This window comes from Pinus tabuliformis, chromosome 7 (assembly GCF_031772625.1).
Source record: "Pinus tabuliformis cultivar Carrire ecotype Pingquan chromosome 7, CPIR1, whole genome shotgun sequence".
Lineage (NCBI taxonomy): Eukaryota > Viridiplantae > Streptophyta > Pinopsida > Pinales > Pinaceae > Pinus > Pinus tabuliformis.
In genome coordinates, this window is record NC_142293.1 from 1,944,048,368 (window position 1) to 1,944,069,741 (window position 21,374).

General features: G+C 39.9%; 1 protein-coding gene across 1 annotated transcript in view; it reads left to right on the forward strand.

The window, feature by feature from the left end:
- LOC149256251 (GPCR-type G protein COLD1-like) overlaps window positions 1–21,374 on the forward strand; it is a 181,103-nt gene that overhangs the window by 5,152 nt on the left and 154,577 nt on the right. The window contains exon 2 of the mRNA XM_089455283.1: window positions 19,182–19,289. Within this exon, the coding sequence (XP_089311409.1) occupies window positions 19,182–19,289 (108 nt within the window). The remainder of the gene's footprint in view (window positions 1–19,181; window positions 19,290–21,374) is intronic.

A 21,374-nucleotide genomic window follows, 5' to 3' on the forward strand; every position in this document is an offset into this window, starting at 1 on the left:
TCTTTATGTTGATGAACTTATCCTTACTGGTAGTGATCCCAACCTTATAAACATGTTGTGAAGTCAAGCCTTAAAAAGCAGTTTGAAATGACAGACTTAGGACACTTGCATTATTTTCTTGGTCTTCAAGTCTTGCAATCCAAGGAAGGTATTTCCTTTTCCCAATCCAAGTATGCATGTGATATTCTACGCCACTTTCACATGGAAGACTGTAAGCTAGCCCCTTCTCCCTTTCAATCTGGAGCCAAACTTTTAGTCACTTGTACTTCCCCTGAAGTTGATGCTACCTTATGCTGTCAGCTTGTAGGAAAACTTTTGTATTTGACCCATACTTGTCCTGACCTTTCCTTTGCTATTTGCCTTATTGCTCGGTTTATGCAAAACCCAGATGAAAGTCATTGTTAAGCAACTAAAAGAATACTTTGTTATGTTCGAGGTACATTTCAGTTTGGGTTTCATTACAGTGCAGAAGCATCTTCTCTATTGGTTGGTTTCACTGATTCCAATTGGGCTAGTGACCCTGATAATTGGAAGTCTACTGCAGGTTATGTCTTCACTCTTGGTTCTGGACCTATTACATGGGCTTGCAAGAAACAAAGTGCCATTTCTCTTTCTTCAGCAGAAGCAGAGTATCGTGGTGCCGTTGAAGCTAGTAAGGAAGCCCTGTGGCTTCGTCAGATCCTGTTAGAGTTTGGTTTTCAGCAGCAACATCCGACTACACTTTGGTGTGATAATCAAAGTGCCATTCAACTATGCAAAGATCCAGTCCAACATCAGCGCAACAAACACATTGAACTACATATGCACTTCATCAGAAAGCTCATTCATGACCATGTTCTTGAAGTGCAATATTGTTCAACTGATAATCAATTTGCAGACATCTTTACAAAGGCTCTCACAAAGGAGAAGTTTACTAAACTTTGATTTATGGTTGGAGTTCAGGAAGTTGTCACTAAGGGGGGATAGGCTCTAATGCCTCCTTCCTTCTCCTATTGTGTCATCTTTGTACATCCTTCAATCCTATCCCAAGTTGTTCTTAAGGGGGGATGCTAGGATATTCCGACACATAGGAAATAGTTAAGTATAACTTGGTCTAGTGTAGAGTTAGGTAAAGTGTGTTTCTGTATTATGTACTTTTGTAACTTACAATACGACGGTCACGATATGTTCTAGACATGAAGTGATTGACGGTTCATTCGCTCCTCGGTATTACCGACACTTGATCTGTGACTTAACAGTCGATTGGTCTATCATCTCTATTTAAAGAGTATGGAGGGTCATTTGTAAGGTGACCGTTCATGAGATAAGCTTATGTAAATTTTCTTTCTTTTACATTAATAAATTGCCTCAAGTGGCCACATTGGCTTAGGCCGTGGACTGTTTCCCTCTTTGAGGGTTTTAACCACGTCAAACATACTGGTGTATTGATTTGTGATCTGTTTGTGAACAATGTCCTTTGATTTTCTATCTGAGGAACTTACCTTGTAAATTCCTACAAGGCCCTCAATATGATGCAAAACCTCTCAAGAAGCTTTGAAAGATAATTATATACCTTCAAGTAGGCTTTCACTATTCTTGAGAAACCTAGTTAGGGCTTACACTAGACCTAGGGTTTTTAGGATGATCGTGGGAGGAAATTCCCTCCAAAGCACTTCCTAGGTCAAGGTAAGACAGAGGAAAGGGGTTCTTATGATTTATTCAAATGAATACTAGGCTCATACTATCCTCAAGAAAGCCACCTTATCAAAGAAGGACTACTTAGGTTACCTTTTTAGGGAAACCGCTAGGGCATCAAATATCTTGAGATTCCATCATGAGAATTGCTTCAAAATTTGAGATCCTCTAGAGAAAACATCAATGCAGATCCCTATCCAGACAAATTTGAAAAATATGCCCTCCAAAGGATTTCGCAGGGTGCCCTAGCTAGTCTTCTAGAAAAGGGGGCCAAAATTTTGAGAAGAGAAAAAGAAGGGAAAGGAGAGGGTGATCACCAAATTTCTTGGATTAGTGCCTAGTCTTTGGGCTATATGGAGTCAATGTGATTCAAAATTTGGCTGAAGTTGTCTTCAAGGAGGCTAAAATGTGATGCCCTAGCACCAAATTTTCAACAATTACCCACCCAAGAACTATGGAATTTTATGGAAGAAAATCAGATTTCAATCCACCAGGAACATTCATCTACTTGTTATTCAATGAGTAACATGCACAAATTTTGAATCTAACAATTTTCACAATGATATTCAATAATTAAGGCACAAGAAGAACTAGCTAGTTGCAAAATTTCCACACATTAGATATTATTACATGAAAGGATCTTCAACAAAATCACTTATAGGATAACAAGAGATATATGCAATCCAAGATCAAGATAGCGGCTCCAAGAGAGAACAAGACTTCAACTTCCAAATATATCGAAATGCATCAAGAGAGCTCCAATAGACATCCAAAAAGAAGAGCGGAATTCTCTAGAGAGATATCCAAGTGTGATGATGATGTTTGACACAAATCAGGATTAACTTTATATATATGAGCCTCTTCTAATTCGAATTAGCCTAAGATGCCCTAAAAAGATTTTAATGTGTAAAATAACATGGCTTTGGTGGCAAACCCACCACATAGCTCATAAAGTGTAGAATAAGCCATCCAAAATGAAGCCAAAGTGATGAAGCTTTGTCTCCTAGTTAAATCAGTAAATTCAAGTTTGTAGTCTAGAAGTAGAGTTTTGCATGGGTTGATTGCTAAAATCTAGCAATCTAGTGGATTTATTGTTAGCTAAACTCAATTATTTGAGCTCTAGTATAGAATAAAGTCAGTAGGAGTTCAGTTGAGTAGTAGAACTATTGTTAATTCACTGATCTCTCAGTTAACTAATCAATTTACTAAAAATAGTCCTAGTCATGCATGGAATTCGAATAGCCTATTGGAGTAGAGGAAAAAGGCACATTATAATTGTTAGTTGTATACTCGCTGAATGTACAGGTTTTGCATTGGAGTAGGTGATCAATTCCTTCAGGATTTGCGCAAGGAAATAGGGAATTCTCCTATTTTTAGGGGCTAATTTCCTCAAGGATTGCATAAGGAAATAGGAGGAAGGATGAGGCCTATTTTGGATAAGTGTTGGTCAAAGCAGGTTAGTGAGTAGGAGATCAAAATTGTAGTGTAGGATGTGCTTCATGTGTGAAGCAGTCATTGTAATTGATCCATATTCTCATCTGAATTAATGCAAAGTAGCGAAGGGGTTTTTCCCAGTTGGGTTCCCTTGTAACATCATTATGTTCCTTGTGTTTTGATGGTTGCATGTTATTGCATGTGTTTCTGTTGTGTGTTTTTCTTTTTGCAGAATAGTAGAAGAATTTTGTGTCTCTTGATTTCAGTTTGAATTCATTAGTAGTAGCAAATTTCTTGCCATTTCTACATGGTATTAGAGCTACAAAAGACTACATAGAAACCTTGTTCCAGATCTTCTCTCAGAGAAATTTCGATTTGCAAAGTTTTTGGTGCAAATTCTCTTAAGTGCAAGAAAAATGTCTTTCAATGGATTGAGGCTTGAGTATGTATTGGAGGGCACCTCGAATTTTTGTGCTTGGAAAGACAGGATGGAAGCTATCTTGAATGACAATGGAGTATGAGAATACACACAAACTGATATTCCAAAACTCTTAGCATCAGATGCATAAGCACTTACTCAGTGGAAGAAAGACATAACAAAAACCAGGAGGATTATTATGGAGGGTGTTAAAGATCACGTGGTTTTGAATTTGCATGGCAAGGAGACTCCTTTTGCAATGTGGAAAAATCTCAAGGATCTATTCTAGAGCAATAATGATGCTAGGAAATTGGCATTGAGAGATAAAATCAGGAGCATTCAAATGCAAAAAAATGAAACCATTCCTCAATACCTATCCAAATTCACTCAGGTTCGAGATGAACTTGGAGGAGTAGGAGAAAATGTGCCATCATCTGAACTTGTGAGCTTAGCACTCCTTGGCCTTTCGAAACCCTGACATAGCTATTAGGATTTAGTTAATGGAAGAGATAAGCTACCAGATTGGGAGAGATTTTGGTCTGATTTGGTGCAGGAGGAGATCAAAAGAAACACTAGAGATGGTGTCACATCCAGAGCTGAGGAGGAAGAAAACTTTGCCTTGGTAGGCAAGTGAAAGAAAGCCCAAGGCAAGGCAAAATCCAGCGAGAACCAGGGCAAAAAGAAGGACCTCAACATAATTAAATGTTTTCATTGCCATGAATATGGACACTATGCAACCAAATGTCTGCAGAAGAAATCTGGGAAGAAGGCTGTAGGAGCAACAGGAGGTGATGCTCTCACATCACAATTCGAGTTGGATTTCCCCTGCATTGCATGCATGGCAAGTACTGTACGAGGTGGTGTATGGTACTTAGATTCCGGTGCTTCATTTCATAGGACAGGGAATAAGGAGTTCTTCGACAGGCTAGAGGAGAAGGACCTACAATTACACATAGAACTTGGAGATGATGGGAGGTATAGTACCAAAGGGATTGGTATTGTCACCTTTAAGAGGGAGTCAAGCTCCCATCTTCACATGAAAAATGTAATGTATGTGCCTGGGCTAAAGAAAAATTTGATTTCTGTAGCTGTATTGGAGGACAGAGGATATGATGTGGTGTTCAGTAAAGGGAAAGCTTATCTGAAGCATGTTGCTACTGGACAAGTAAAACAAATTGGTGTTCGAGTGAAAAATCTCTACAAGCTAGAGGTGGATGCATGTGCTGCATTGAGCAACAAAGAAGAACATGTTCAAAGTCAAGATGTTGGAGAGCTTTGGCATAGGTGCATGGGACACTTGCACCATGGAGCTTTGAAAATAATGCAGTAGGTCCCACAAGACTTCCAAAATGCACCCTTGACCAACATGATGTTTGCAAGGGATGCACCCTTGGAAAATATGTGAAATCCTCCTTCCAGGGCCGAGATAGTAGAGCTGGAGCCATCTTGGAGCGAGTCCACTTAGATGTGTGTGGACCATTTTCTACAGTCTTAGCTACTAAGCACATGTATTATGTAACTTTCATAGATGACTTTCCTCGTAAGTGTTGGATCTATTTTATGAAGAAGAAAGATGAAGTGTTTGCAAAATTTGTTGAATTCAAAGCATTAGTTGAAAATGAGACTAGACAAAAAATTAAATCCTTGAGAAGTGACAATGGAGGAGAATTTGTGTCTAATGCCTTCAAAGAATTTTGTGCCAAGGAAGGTATTAGAAGAGAACTAATTGCACCCACAACCCACAACAAAATGGGGTGGCATAGAGGAAACTTAGAAGCATTGTAGGGGTTGCAAGAACAATGTTGCATGACCAAGGATTGCCATTATCTTTGTGGGCAGAAGCATGTAATACATCAGTGTTTTTGTAGAACCAGGGCCCTCACAAAATACTTGGCATGATCACACCCGAAGAGGCTTTCTCTGGGAGGAAGCCAGATGTCTCCCATTTTTGAATTTTTGGAGCTACAGTCTATTGTCATGTCTCCAAGGATAGTAGGAAAAAGTTAGAGCCTACAACTGAGATGGGGATATTTGTAGGATACACAGATACACCTCATACCTATCGGGTGTATTTGCCCTCACTTAGGTTAACGATGACGGGGAGAGATGTCTAATTTGACGAGGAGAATGCTATGAGAAGCTCTCTAGAGCGAGAGTTGAGTATTCCACCAGAGGAGGAGCTTCTAGCTCCAAAGGAAGAGTCTCAAGATGTTGTGGAGTAGAGAGCAAGCCGAGTGGTGGCACCCACTCAACTAGAATCTTCCAGAGAGGCGGGGAAGAGAACCGAAGAGGCTGATAGGTTGGTGCAGGATGCACAGGAGCATGTGGGAGCTCCTACATCCTTGCGCAAGTAGAGGAGATCACCAAACAAATATACTAGTTATACAACACTCATGACAAAACTTATTGATTCTGAGCCTTCTTCATTTGAGGAGGCAGTTTCCCAACCAGTGTGGGTAGATGCCATGGTGGAGGAGTATGACTCCATCATGAAGAACAATGTATGGGAGGTGGTGCCAAGACCAGAGAACAAGTCAGTGGTTGGTTCTAGATGGATATACAAAGTGAAACATGTAGCTGATGGTAGTATCGAGAAGTACAAGGCCAAATTTGTGGCCAAAGGCTTCTCATAGGTAGAGGGAGTTGATTATGAGGAGACATTTGCCCCTGTGGCAAGATACTCCTCCATCAGAACCATTCTAGCATTAGCTGCACAGTTGGGGTGGAAGATCCACCAAATGGATGTGAAGACTACCTTCCTTAGTGGAGTGGTTGAGGAAGAGATTTACAAAGAGCAGCCTAAGGGGTTTGAGACATTTGACAGGGAGACACACGTGTGTAGACTCAGGAGAGTCCCTATGGTGTCAAGCAAGCATCCCATGCTTGGTACACTCGCATAGACTCCTATCTCAATGGGCTTGGCTTCACTAAGAGTGAAGCATATACCAATATCTAATTCATTGTGGTAGATGGAAAATTGCTTATCTTAGTCCTGTATGTAGATGACTTCACACTGGCAGGGGATGAGAAACTGATCTAGTCTTGCAAGGAGGACCTTGCAAGAGAGTTCGAGATGAAGGACATAGGCTTGATGCACTATTTCCTTAGTTTGGAGGTGTGGTAGGGAGATGGAGAGCTGTTTGTGAGTCAAGGGAAGTATACCACTGAAATACTTATGAGATTCCATATGGGGTCTTTGATGTATCTAGTGAACACAAGGACCAACATATGTTTTGTAGTTAATCAACTGAGTCAATTTATGGTGAAGCCTACCAAGCTTCACTGGAAAGTAGCAAAACATGTGCTTAGATACCTCAGAGGCACAACAAATTTTGGGTTATGGTATAGGAGGAATGATGGTGTGAAGCTCCAAGGCTTCACTGATGCAGATTGGGCAGGGAGTCCATTAGACAGGAGGAACACTTTGGGAGCTATCTTCAGTGTTGGGTTAGCAACTATTTCTTGGTATAGCAGGAAACAAAGATCTGTAGCACTCAGCTCAGCAGAGGTTGAGTATATGGCTGCTAGTCAAGCAACATGCAAGGCCATTTTGGATGAGTAAAATTCTTCTTGTTCTCTTCAGTCAGGGGACGAATCCCATTGTGATTTATTATGATAATAAAAGTTGTATCAAACTCTCTGAAAATCGAGTATTTTATGACAGGTCTAAGCACAATGATATTAGGTACCATCATTTGAGAGATTGTGTGCAGAGGAGATTCATGATTTTGTAGTACATTCCCACAGAGGAGCAGGATGCAGATATTTTGACAAAGGCATTGTTAAGAGGCAAATTCAAGTTCCACAAGAGCAGGATAGGAGTGATGCAGAACCCTTTTCTTGCTAAGGAGTGTTAGTTTTGTAGCAAAAAAAGACTTTATTTGACTTGTGCCTGAGTCAAATGGAGAAATTCGATTTTCCACATCAGCAGGATGATTTGGGTTGCAGTTAGCTGGAGTGACATGGGTTTGTCTCCTTGTTAAGTCAATAAATTTGAGTTTGTAGGCTAGAAGTAGAGTTGTACATGGGTTGATTGATAAAATCTAGCAATCTAGTGGATTTATTGTTAGTTAAACTCAATTATTTGAGCTCTAGTCTAGAATAGAGACATTAGGAGTTCAGTTGAGTAGTAGAATTGTTGTTAACTCACTGATCTCTCAATTAACTGATCAATTTACTAAAAATAGTCCTGATCATGCATGGAATTTGAATTGCCTAGTTGGAGTGGAGGAAAAATGCACATTGTAATTGTCAATTGTATACTAAATGAGTGTGCAGGTTTTGTATTGGAGCAGGTGATCAATTCCTTCAAGATTTGCGCAAGGAAATAGGGAATTTTCTTATTTATTAGGGGCTAATTTCCTCGAGCATTGTGCAAGGAAATAGGAAGAAGGTTGAGGCCTATTTTGGCTAAGTGTTGGTCAGAGTAGGTCAGTGAATAGGAGATTGTAACGAACAAGGTTCGCATACGCAACGGAAATCTTTAAAATACTTCAAAGATGTAAATGTCCATTGTAAGACATGTAATTGTATATTGAATTCATGTAAGATATGAGATGATTACAAATGAGAATGAGTGCCTACTTACAATGTTGCGAACATCGACATCGGGATAAAATCGACAAAGGTCCGAAAAACCAAAAAATCGGCAAAACATATGTAAAAATTGGCAAACATCTGCAAAATCAAGATACCATCAAAATATCGGTAAAAATCGACGAACATCGGCTAGGCCAAAAAATCGCGATTTCAAGATAAAATTGGGATGTTATCGAGATGTTCGCAACACTGCTTGCTTATATACCCTAGGCAGGTGCTCTTTCATGAATGGTCATGTCTCTAAGACATGCCTCTTCATTACTAACTAACTAACCCTTAGTTAATCAATTATTGTTTATTATATTTATATTTATCATTTTTATATGAATTATATTCGTAACATTGCCCCTCTATTCAAAAAGCTTTGTCCTCAAAGCTTACTGATGAAAGGTTGGATCTCTTTTTTTGCTTGTCGCAAATCTGTCATCTTCGTTGCTAGCAGACGATATGATTCTTGGAGCAATAAATAAAATTGTCGAATTGAAAATAGATTTGACCATCCTAGATTAATCCTCTATGAAATCTTCCGTTACTGAAAATTTGCATTGAATTGTTATCATCGGACTAGATTCTGCAAACTTCAGTATTCTTGGGAACATAAATCTGTTGTTTTCATTCTGAGTGATACTGGTACATAGATTGACTGGAAAGCTTGATCTTGTGATTCAGATGTCGATAAAGAGTTCTTCTGGTTGGATTTTCCCTTATCATGTTAGTGGCAGTTCCCTGATTTCCTTCAAGTGTTGTTGTTGTTGAGTTGGCATCATCATTTGGAATGTCCATCGTTTGAACTACAACTTCTGAATATGTTTTAACTTATTTTGGTTTCTCATCCTCTTGAGTTGTGATATTAACTGGATCGATATTTATTCCTTTATCTTCAACTTGGACTGAAATGACTGGAGACTTCAATACTTCTCCTTGAAGTTGTTCTAACTTGTCATTTAGTGACTTCTTGTCACTTTTAAGCTTCTTAATTTGCGTAAGTAGGGCTTGGTTATGATTCCTTAGACGTGAAAGTTCATCATTTTTTGAATTGTCGACTTTGTCCTTAGTATCCTTTTCTTTATTTTTGATCTGTTCTAATAACCTTTGATTCAAAGTTTTTAAACGCAAATTTTCTTCTTCCTTCTTCGATAGATTCTTGTTGAATTTCTCCTTAGAACTTTTGTTCTCTTGCTTTAATTTTTGCTTCTTAATCTTGGACTTTTTGACTTGTTCAAGTAATTTTTTTGTGAGAATTTCTGAATCTAGACATCAGAAATCCTACTGCAATCATTGGTTTATCATCTCCTACTTGTTCTCTACATTTAACAAGCTATTTAATTACTTAAACAATGATGAAAACACTATTGCAGCCTACACATACATACAGATCAGGAACTGAAATAAACTGAGACAATCACACAAGGGACATTATTATTTTTGGACAATCGTCCCCGGAAAAACCCAATGCGGGAAAACTGGTGCAACGTATAGAGAGTTTGTATTAGTACGCAGATTTCTGAATACAACTAGGGTGCTATATCTGGCTACCCAACAGAGAATAAACCTTGCAGAAGTACCTCTCTTCGGAGTCAGATATTTTGGCAATCGAGCAGCTGGATGATTAAACCCCACAGATGACAACTGCTGTTCCCAGTGCTGGGCAATGATGGCTGCTCCAAGCTCTGCATTGGAACTGCGTCACCTCCTCTAGGAGTTGCGTCACCCTCCTAGTGAGCCTCCCTTGCTCAGAAGTCGATATGCTGAACTGCTACTATCTCTGCCCCACATAAAACCTCAACACTGCCTCTATGGAACTTCGTCAGCCCCTCTAGCTTTTGCGTCAACCCCTCTAGCTTATGCATCACCCTCTTTGGAGCTGCGTTGTCTCTTCTACTGTTGCTCTGCCTCTCTGCTATGTATCCTCAGCCTTGGACTGAAGTCCTCTGTCGAATTGCCCCTCTCATTGCAACTCAGATCACTTAGCTCGACTCTCTCAGCAAACCACGACCCAGAAAAATCGAACTCTTTGATCTCTTCGTGTATCTCCAACTGACCCTCAAGCCTCCTCTTATACTTTTCCTGTTGATGAATCAACGACCGTGATCTAGTCTCTAATCAACGACTAAGATTAAAACAGGCTTGACCCTTCTCACTTAGAAGTTTCTCACCCATATTCTTATTAATACACATTAATATTTTTATTTTCCTAAGTTTAGACTTAGTAACCCATTAAAATATTAATTATTTTAATAACTCCTCATCTGGGTGGAATTTCTTCAAACGATTTTTAGGTTTTGGAGATCTCATATGTTCGCCCCTCCACAAAATTTCGGAGCTAGAGCACATCTGATGCTACCCAAAATCAACACTCCCTCTTAGCGAGGAATGTGCTCTAACAATACTTCTCAATAGAAGTACTACACTAATCCACTGCATCGGTCCTCTGTGCTGCTGATGGTTGGCCAGCTGCCCTTCATCCACTGCACTGCTGCTTCCCGTACTGCTGCCCTTCATCCACTGCACTGCTGCTTCTGGTACTACTGCCCATGGCTCTACCACTGCCACTGCTACATCTGTATTACAACTCCCTCTCAAAATGCTGCATCATGCTGCCCATAGCACTGCCAGTGCTAACTGCTGCACTACAACTCAGTTGCTGAGAAGTGAGCAACTAAAAACTCACCTAAACACTGACATGCTGGTTAGTATGGATGCCTCGTGATGTTAAAGCTACCTTTGCTGCTAATCTGTGCTGCCCCTCTGCTGCTACTGCGCTGCTGCAAACTGCTCTGTGCCTCTCGCACTGCTACAACATGCATTGCACTGCCTCGGTCTTTGGCACTCTAGCAATGCCATTGTCGCTCCATCACACTCGCTCCAACTGACACCCGTCATTATGCTACTGTCGTTAAGGGCTCCCATAGCCATATGTGATCCAAGAGTTTGGGCACCTCAAGGATCTTGCCCCTCATGTAGTCCTCTCGGCTACAACTTCATATCGCCCCACCTCTTCTCCAGAGGTGCATGAGCACTCATGGCGCAATCGTCATCCTCGCCTTCCTTGTTAGCTTTCGCTAGAGCAACCTTTGAGTCAGAAGCCTCCCCCTTTCCCTTCTTTTGGGGGCACTGAGTGGCATAATGTCCCAGTTCCCCACAATTGAAGCATCTGACCTTGGTGATGTCCTTCTTCTTCCTCTTCTGTTGCACTTGCTGTCCCGACGATGCAAGCGCTGCATCCTCCTCCTCCTCCTTGACCTGGGCAAAGGGAGCCTCATGCAGAGCCACGCAGTAGTTGGGAGGGCTGACGGAGTTGGTTGAGGAGGCCGGGTTGCTAGTGCTGGGATTGCGCAGAGCCTAGGAGCTCTCACCTTCAGGTTGCTGGTGCCGGGATTGCGCAGAGCCTAGGAGCTCTCACCTTCAGGTTGCTGGTGCCGGGAAGGCTGTGGGAATATTGTAGAGTGGAGCTGGTGAGGTACTGTAGTCAGAACAATACCTAACAGAGCAAGGCCAAGAGGTAGGGGGCATCTCGACAGCGGTAGAAGGATTTCTAGGAGGGAAATCGAGACTCAGAGGGAGTCTAGAAGAGAACTTCCAGACGAGAAGTAGAGACTCGGAGGAGTCTAACAGAGAACTTCCAGGAGGGAAGTAGAAGAGAATCATGGCACTACACGGAGTAAGAGACCAGGATAGACTAGACGGAGCGTCGAACTTTGTAGTCTGGAAGGCCAAAATCTTATCCGTACTTGACAAAAATCGTGTCAAGAACTTCGCCTTAAAGGTTATAGCTATCCCAGTTGACCCCAATGATAACGACAAGTACGAGGAGGCAATGGCGAGGGCCAAGAGCATCATCCTTGACGGGGTCAAGGACCATGTAGTACCACACATTGCCGAGAAGGAAACGACATATGAGATGTGGGAGGCCCTCAAGAAATTGTACCAACATACTTTTGTGCAGAGAAGAATGTTACTTGAGAATCAGTTGAGGTCGTATCAGATGAAGAAGGGAGAACCGATCGACACCTTCCTCGGAGGACTGAACGAGATCCGAGATCAGTTGACTGCTATAGAAGCCACACCGGATCAGGAGTTGATGGTGAGGACGACCCTGAATGCAGTCTCAGAAGACTGGGAGGTATTTGTCCAGAGTATACTGGGCAGAGGGACACTTCCAGCTTGGATAAGATGTGGGTGGCTTTTCGCCAGGAAGAGATCAGACGACATTCAAAGACGGGTAGCAACAACAAGGGGATCAAAGTCAAGCGGGAGGAGGAAGATATTGCCCTAACATCTGAGGGAAAGCAGGAAAGGAGGAAGAAGAAGGATCTCTCCAAGATCAAGTGCTTCCACTGTGGGGAGCTGGGTTATTATGCGACCCAGTGTCCAAGGAAGAAGAGTAAGGGAGAGTCTTCCGAGACGAAGGCAGCGCCAGCAAGGGCAGAGAAGGAAGTTTTGACAGATGATGACTGTGCCATGAGCGCACACGCACCACTTGAGCGAAAGTGGGGAGACATCGAGCTGTAGTCAGGAAGACTACAGGCGATGAGGGGCAGGATCCTCGAGGTACCCAGCCTCTTGGATTAGACCTTTCTACGGGAGCCTCGAAGAGGAGTAGTAGGATTGGCTGAGTCGGGTAGAGATGGATGCGGATGGAGCGACAAAGAGAGCTACAGTGCAAGAGTCGAGACAACGCAAGGCTAGCAGGCTGCAACAGTGCGAGAGGCACGAGAGTGTTGCACCAGTGCAGGATGGCACAAAGAGGTGTGCAACGGTGCGAGATGCAGGGAGTTGTTGCAGCAACGCAAAGGTTAGAGAGGGAGCACTTGTTAGTGGTAGAGGGAGCTTCACCATCAGTGGGTGTCTCTAGCCCAATAGAGAGGTAAGATTGGGAGATCAGTTACTTCTCAGTAACTGAGTTGTAATGCAACAGTGGGTAGCACGATGCAACATGATGAGAGTAGGTGCAGTGTGGATGCAGTGCTGGGAGAAAGGACCAGCAACAACACAAATGTAGAGGGAGCTGTTGTACAGATGCAACAGTGGCAGTGGCAGAACCATGGGCAGCAGTGCAGGATGCAGCAGTGCAGAGGATGTTGGGCAGGAAGGCCTAGCATTAGCACAGGTACTGATGCCGGATGATCAGAGTAATACTCAGTGAGGAGTATTGCTAGAGCACAGTCCTTGCTAAGAGGGAGTGTTGATTTGGGGTAGCATCAGACGTGCTCTAGCCATAAAATTTGGTGGACAGGTTGGGGCATATGAGATCTCCAATATCCAGAAAGGGTTTGGGCAGATTCTAAATAGTTTAGGAGATGTTAAAATAATTAATATTTTTAATGGAGTCCCTAAGTTTAAACTTAGGGAAAATAAAATATTAATGTGTATTATACTGTGTAAGAATGGTCCAAAAGACTTGGATCAATCTAGATCTAATCTTAGTCGTTGATTAGGGACTTAATCTTAGCCGTTGATATGTCAACAGGAAAAGTATAAGAGGAGGCTTGAGGGTCACTTGGAGAACACACCAGAGTGATTAGTCATTCTATTCTCTAAAGCGGGGTTTGCTAAGAGAGAGAATTAGTGATCAGGAGTTGCAGCTGAGGGGCATTGAGTACAGAGAGACAGATAGGCAGAGATAGTGCCGGGAGAGTAGCGCAATAGCTAGGGAGAGTGACGCAGAGCCATGAGGGCTCATGCAGGGTCACGCAGAGGCAGCCGGGAGCTGCGCAAAGCCTCAGAGAGGCCAACGTTGCTGACGCAGAGGGCCAAGGGTTGACGCAGGGCTAGCGCTGGGCAGAGAGGGGTTGACGCAGTCCAGAGAGAGGCTGATGCTAGGGTTTCTGGGGCAGATTGGTGCTGAGGAGCTGTCGGAAGGATTATCCGGGGTTTCAGCGAGGAGATTTGTCTCAAACTGAGAGGTATTACTGCCAAGGAAATTCTTTGTTGGGTAGGCCAGTTTCGACACCCATATTGTACTCTGATATTGCTTAATAAGAAAACCCTCAGATAGCTGCACCGATTTTCCCACATTGGGTTTTTCCGGGGACATTGGTCCAAAAATAATGGTGTCATGGTGTGATCGTTTCTGTTTCCTTTAGTTGTTGATCTGTAATATGTTGAGCATGCATTAGTGTTTATTTTCAGTATTTACACTGTAAATAACTTGCTAAGTAACATAACAAGTAGGTAAGAATAAATCAGATAAAGTGCATGGATGGTTTCTAACTAAGTAGACTTAGAAACTTCAACAGATACCATGTGAGAATTTCTGAACCTGCACATTAGAAATCCTACTGCAATCACTGGTTTATCATCTTCGACTTGTTCTTTACATTTAACAAATTATTTAATTACTTAAACAACGATTAAAACGCTATTGCAGCCTACACATACATACAGATCATGAATTGAAATAAACTGAGATAATCACTTAAGGGACACCATTATTTTTGGACAATCGTCCCCGAAAAAACCCAATGCAGGAAAACTGGTGTAACATATAGAGGGTTTGTATTATTAAGCAGATTTTTGAATACAACTAGGGTGCCATATCCAGCGCACCCAACAGAGAATAAACCTAGCAGAAGTACCTCTCTCCGGAGACAGATATTTTGGCAATCCAACAACTGGATGATCAAACCCCACAAATGACAACTGCTGTTCCCAGCTGGGCAGCGATGGCTGCTCCAAGCTCTGCGCTGGAACTGCGTCACCTCCTCTAGGAGCTGCGTCACCCTCCCAGTGAGCCTCTCTTGCTCATAAGTCGATATGCTGAACTGCTGCTCTCTCTGCCCCACAGAAAACCTCAACACTGCCTCTAAGGAATTGCGTCAGCCCCTCTAGCTTTTGCGTCAGCCCCTCTAGCTTCTGCGTCACCCTCTCTGGAGTTGTGGTCTCTCTTGCTGCTGCTCTGCCTCTTTGCTATGTATCCTCGGCTTTGGACTGAAGTCCCTTTGTCGAATCGGCCCTCTCACTGCAACTTAGATCGCTTAGCTCGACTTTCTCTGCAAACGACGCCCCAGAAAAATTGAACTCTTTGATCTTTGGTGTATCTCCAACTGACCCTCAAGCCTCCTCTTATACTTGTCCTGTTGATGAATCAACGACTGTGGTCTAATCTCTAATCAATGGCTAAGATTAAAACAGCTTGATCCTCTTCCCTTAGAAGTTTGTCACCCATATTCTTATTAGTACACATTAATATTTTTATTTTCCCAAGTTTAGACTTAGGAACCCATTAAAAATATTAATTATTTTAATAATTCCTCATCCAGGTGGAATTTCTCCAAACGATTTTTGGGTTCTAGAGATCTCATGTGTTCTAGCCCCTTCACAAAATTTTGGAGCTAGAGCACATCTGATGCTACCCAAAATCAACATTTTTTATTATGGTCCCTGAGGCGCAAAATCTCCTCAGTACTTTCTGTTGGTTTTTCATGAAACCGACCATTGAGATTTTATATTTCTTCTATGATGCTTTGTTCTTTTGTTGAAATTTTGCGATTTCTTCCTTTAATTGTTTTATTTGTATCTGCTCATTATCGTTATTCTCTTTGGTACTAAATAATCTTCCACACCTTGGACATCTTAAATTGCATTTTTTTTTTTAATATAAGTATATCCAATTTCATCTAGACAAAATGGACATTTAGTCCAAAATAGTGATTGTTGTGTGGGACTCATCTTGACTACTTCCTTCATTATTTTCGAATTATGCTCCATTTTTCTTGACTTAACCTTCCTTGCTAATTTAATTTAATTTAATTAATTAATTTATAATGTTTATATATATATATTAATTGTCTTTTTCTTTTGTTTTTTTAACTTTATTTTGTTTTATAATTTTTTTTTCCTATGTATATTTAATTTTTTTTTTCTTTCTTTTTGAAAAGTTACGACCCTAATGAAAAGTGGCTATTCACCTCTTTGGGGTATAATATAAATTATATGTCCACTTATGTGCCTTTGACTCGGTTAATTCTATCCACATAAAAAGTAAAACTTACCATTCACATAAAGAGATTTTGTATTCCTTTTGTTCTTCTTTTACCTTGAAAATACCATGGGCACCATGGGTTGCTAGAACCACAAGATTGTAAACCACTTAAGGAAGAATCAAGATAATCTTAACTACTCTTCCTTCTCTTACATATAGTTTTAAATATATTTGGAAAGATTCCCTTTTGACTTTATCATGCACTTTTTATCAATAATGTAGAACCTTTTTATATATATGAATGTTCTCCTTCAAAATTTACATCAGACTATATTTTTTTAATTATATATATATATATATATATATATATATTTTTTTTTTTTTTAACTCTTTTCTTTCATAATTTTTTTTCCAATTCTTTTTTTAACTGTTGTTTTCTTTTTATTTTTTATTTTTTAAAGTGGCCAAGCCTCCAAGGGCCTGATGGCGAAATGGAGAATCTCCAAACCTTAATGAATCGAAACACTTAACTTGCGATGACAACAAAGCTGACAGAGATTAATTGCCAAAGGCCGAGATCAACCAACCTAGCTTTGATACCAATGTAACGATCAAAAGTCGTATACGCAACAAAAATCTTTAAAATACTTCAAAGACGTAAATGTCCATTGCAAGACATGTAATTGTATATTGAATTCATGTAAGATGAGATGATTACAAATGAGAATGAGGGCCTGCTTGTATACCCTAGGTAGGTTCCCTTTCATATATGGTCATGGCTCTAAGAAACCTAGCTCTGATACCAATGTAACGACCAAAAGTCATATATGCAACGAAAATCTTTAAAATACTTCAAAGACGTAAATGTCCATTGCAAGATATGTAATTGTATATTGAATTCATGTAAGATGAGATGATTACAAATGAGAATGAGGGCTTGCTTATATACCCTAGGTAGGTTCTCTTTCACATAGGGTCATGTCTCTAAGACATGCCTCTTCATTACTAACTAACTAACCATTAGTTAATTAATTATTAATTATTATTATTATATTTATATTTATCATTTTTATATGAATTATATTCGTAACAAAGATCAGAATTGTAGTGCAGGGTGTGCTTCATGTGTGAAGTAGTCATTGTAATTGATCCATATTCTCATCTGAATTAATGCAAAGAAACAGAGGGGTTTTTCCTAGTTGGGTTCCCTTGTAAAATCATTGTGTTCCTTGTGTTTTGATGGTTGCATGTTATTGCATGTGTTTCTATCGTGTGTTTTTCTTTTTGTAAAATAGTAGAAGCAATTTGTGTCTCTTGATTTCAGTTCGAATTCATTAGCAGTAGCAAATTTCAAGTCATTTCTACAAAGTCTTGGTGATTGTATCATAACACAATGTCATTTTTGCCCAAGGTCTGTTTGCACAATGAATAGCCAGGGTTCTTGTGTAGGGTATTTGTTCTATACCTCAGAGAACTATTGTGACTTCCAAATACTGGTGTTGATGCATTGGGATGTGATTGATGTTGATTGAGTATTGAGACAAATGGACATTGATGTTTGCCCTATAATAGTGACTTTGTGAAAATGGCTAGATTATGTGCGTAACATTGGCTATGGCAATTTTTGATACCTTTCTGTTAATGAAAACAATAGTAACCTTCTGATGACAACTGTGGCCTTGTGTCGCTACCTCTTGACAATATCTACATGACAATATTGCCGTCTTTGATCCTTGTATAACAATTGTACATGTTGACATAAATTTATGATTGTTGTTGAGCAAGTGTTTAGGACAGAATATACAGTGACTTAACTTGGTTGGCTAATGAACAATGAGATAGTTTGTCCATGGGAGAGACTCTTGACAATGATACCTACAGTGATGCTTGGCAGCACTATATACCAGTGACCTTGATGACAATCGTATCCTTAATAGTGATACTAATTGCTTGACATTGATTGAGGTATGATGGTGACCATGGTGTATGAATTGACAATGATGATGAAAATGTGCCATGAGAACGTTGAGGATGTTCCTCTGACACCAATTGTTGGAAATACTAAGAGGGGGGTGAATCAATATTTCTCTCAAAAACTAGGGTGTTATAGCATCCTTCCGGTGGGAGCTGGTAAAACCAGGGTGTTGGAGCATTCTTTTAGGGCTTGGAGCTTCCTGATAAATTGAATTCTTTTCTAATAGAGTACTAGGAAGTTGGAGTTGATAAATATTGTACTCATAAATTATATTAGAAAGCGTTCAATGTTTTTTTTTCTCTCAGAAGGGTTTCCACTTAAAATTTCTTGTATACTGTTGTTGTGATTTGATGCTAATGACGTTTAATGCTCTGAAAATTTAAGAATTAACTAATTGAAGTGAAACACTGATTCATCTCCCTCTCAGTATTTCCAACATTGGGAACATGTGAGGTTTGAGTCTAGATGAATTGTGAATGAATAATAATCTTTTATGTATGGTTATGTTGGGTGGGGCTCTTAAAGTTTTAGTCCTCTCTCACATAAAAATAAGTTGGTCTATTTCATGCTAAATGTTCTTTAAACAAGTAGAAACTTATTGTGTGCTCTTTGCATTGGCACATGTAGCTCTACATAATTTGGAGATCTATGTAGTTGGGTGAGCCTTTAAAGATGCAATCCTCTCTCTCTCTCCCGCAATGCATAATTTTGTCTATTTTGTGCCAAAGATTCTTCAAACAAGTAGAAATTTATGGTATGTTCTTTCAATATTGTACATTTACTCTACATGATTGAGATTTGTTTATTGGATGTCAATGACTTATTTTTAATGAGGTTTAACGTTTGTAGCAATGAGTATACTTATATTATTTTGTTAGCGTTGACTTGACATACCTTTGGTTGAGTGTTTTTATTCAAATGCTTTAGCCTTGGAGATTATAATTGCATGGTTGACACATTGTTTTTGAATAGAATATATATGCAAAATGTTGAAAGGACACGGGAAAATGAAAATCTAATAAAATATATCTTTAAATCAACTATTTTTATGTTTGCTTAACATGCATTTTTCTTGCCTTTACTGTTATGGTTTTATTTATTATCTTATGATTTTCATCATGTTTAAAAAATTTCATCATCCGTTTCTTTTATTGTAGGTGTAGGCAAAGAACGAGCAGCGTTGGGAGCAATTTTGTTCCTATTGGCTTTTCTGTATGCATTTTGGCGCATGGGCATTCACTTCCCCATGCCTTCCCCAGATAAAGGTTAGAAAGAAATTGAAATAGTAGGGTCCTTAACAATGTGAACTTACAAAGATGAAGTAATCTATAATATTCAAACAATACATAACTAGCTTTTTAGATGACATTATGGAATAATGATAAAATATATTTTATGTCAATTTTTAAGTGCAAGTAAGACAAGCACAATTTTCTGCCTAATAATTACTTCCAATGATACAATTTATCTTCTTAGCACAATTATGATCATTAAGCAATTACACTTCAATTTGTTTTAACCATAAATACAGTAGGGCAGTAGAGATCATAGTAAAATAAAGATGCACAAGGGACAAAATTTATGTTGGGAAAACCCCAAACCAGGAGAAAAACCCAACAACCTTTTCTTAGGAGAAATTGTCTAATTCAATGAATTTGTACATCTAAATTTCCACTAAAATATAGTCAAATTAACCATACCACTTTCCAAGACAAATCTGGTCAAAGGAAAGAGAAAGTCAAGCTTCTATTTAGCAAGTCAAACTTGGTCAACACATTGAATTTCAGCCTCTGCTGCTCTTGGTCAACTACGGCCAGGGAAGCTGAGTTTTGGCCTTGCAATTCCTTAGAAAAATTTGGTCAAACTTTCACAATTGACCTATGGTTAACGCTGGCCAAACAGTTTGGTCAATGTCCCATTCTTTGCCCAGAAATTTGGTCAACTGTCTAGTCAAGGAACCCAAAAGATTTGGTCCAATAGCCAGTCAAAGGTTTGGTCAAAAGCAACCTAGAAAATGCCAAGTCAATGCTGGTCAATGAGTCAAATTTCAATTCAAAAATTTCGGTGGTCAACTTTAGTTTTTTTCCTTCTTTGCACATGTGAACATAATTCTTCTATATGATTCGAGTTGTTGAGATGATATCCAAATGAGGAAGGTCAAATGTCAATATATACATGTCCATTCATGTGGGTTTTGACCAAGGGTTAAACCCCTTAAAGTGGTGGGACTGACTTGTCAATTTTGGAGCCTACATAATAGTTTTGTTTTCCTTTGACTTTGTTCACTTAAATACCAATCGTAGCTACATATTTTAAACGCTCCCTCTTGTTGAGAAATCTAAGGGGCAATGGTTAAGATGATTTCTCTTTTTATGATAACTACTTGTGATGTCTTTTTACTTTTTACTTTTTAGTTTCTTCACTTATTATTATGTTCGGATATCATCAAACAACTACCAAAACAAGAAGAACAATAATACACAAGAACATAGAATGTAGGCTGCAAGCCAGGGCCAAAACCTCTCCACTTGAGAGGAAAACCTGAAAAATATCTTCTCTTCTTATAGATTCTTCAATTGACGAATTCCAAGACCTCTAGACCAAGACCAATACCCTCCAAGACCAAGTCCAACCTTTCTAAATGATGTGCTTCCCTTGTCCAAGTCAAACCCAGTCAAATCTCTTCTAGCAACACAACATCGACCCACAACTTCAGAATTTTGGCCTCTACTGCAGATCTGAAATTTTTGCCCCCCTGCAACTGCAATTGCATCCACACGTGTGAGCGAAATTAGTCTTTCAAGGCCTCCCAACAACTTTGCTTGTCTTGCTTCCTTATCTAGGGTTAGTAGCAGACCTAGTAGACCCTTCTTCTAGCAGATTTGATGCTCTTCCAATTGATAGAGAATTTCGACCATGAAGCTGCAAACCCTAGCTTCTCTTCTTCACACGTTCCTTTCACTGCTCCTCGATATTCTGCTTTTGTTGAGGAAGGGGCTATTACATGCTGCTTCTTGCTGGTCCATGTGACTGCACCCGTGCCAGGGTTGAAAACATATCCAAAAGTGGATTTTTTGTCATCAATAGAACCTGCCCAATCTGAATCTGTATATTGACACAACCTAGGTTCTTTGCTTGTGTTATACAAAATGCCAAAGTAAAGTGTCCCTTTCACATAGCTTAGTACCCGCTTTGCTGCAGTCTAGTGCTCTACTTTTGGCGTTGTCATAAATCTGGAGATGTAGCTCACAAAAAAACATAAGTTAGGTCTAGTGGCTGTAAGATATATCAAGCTGCCCACTAGTTGCTTGTATATGGACTCATTAACTGCCTTAGAGTCCGCCTGGGCT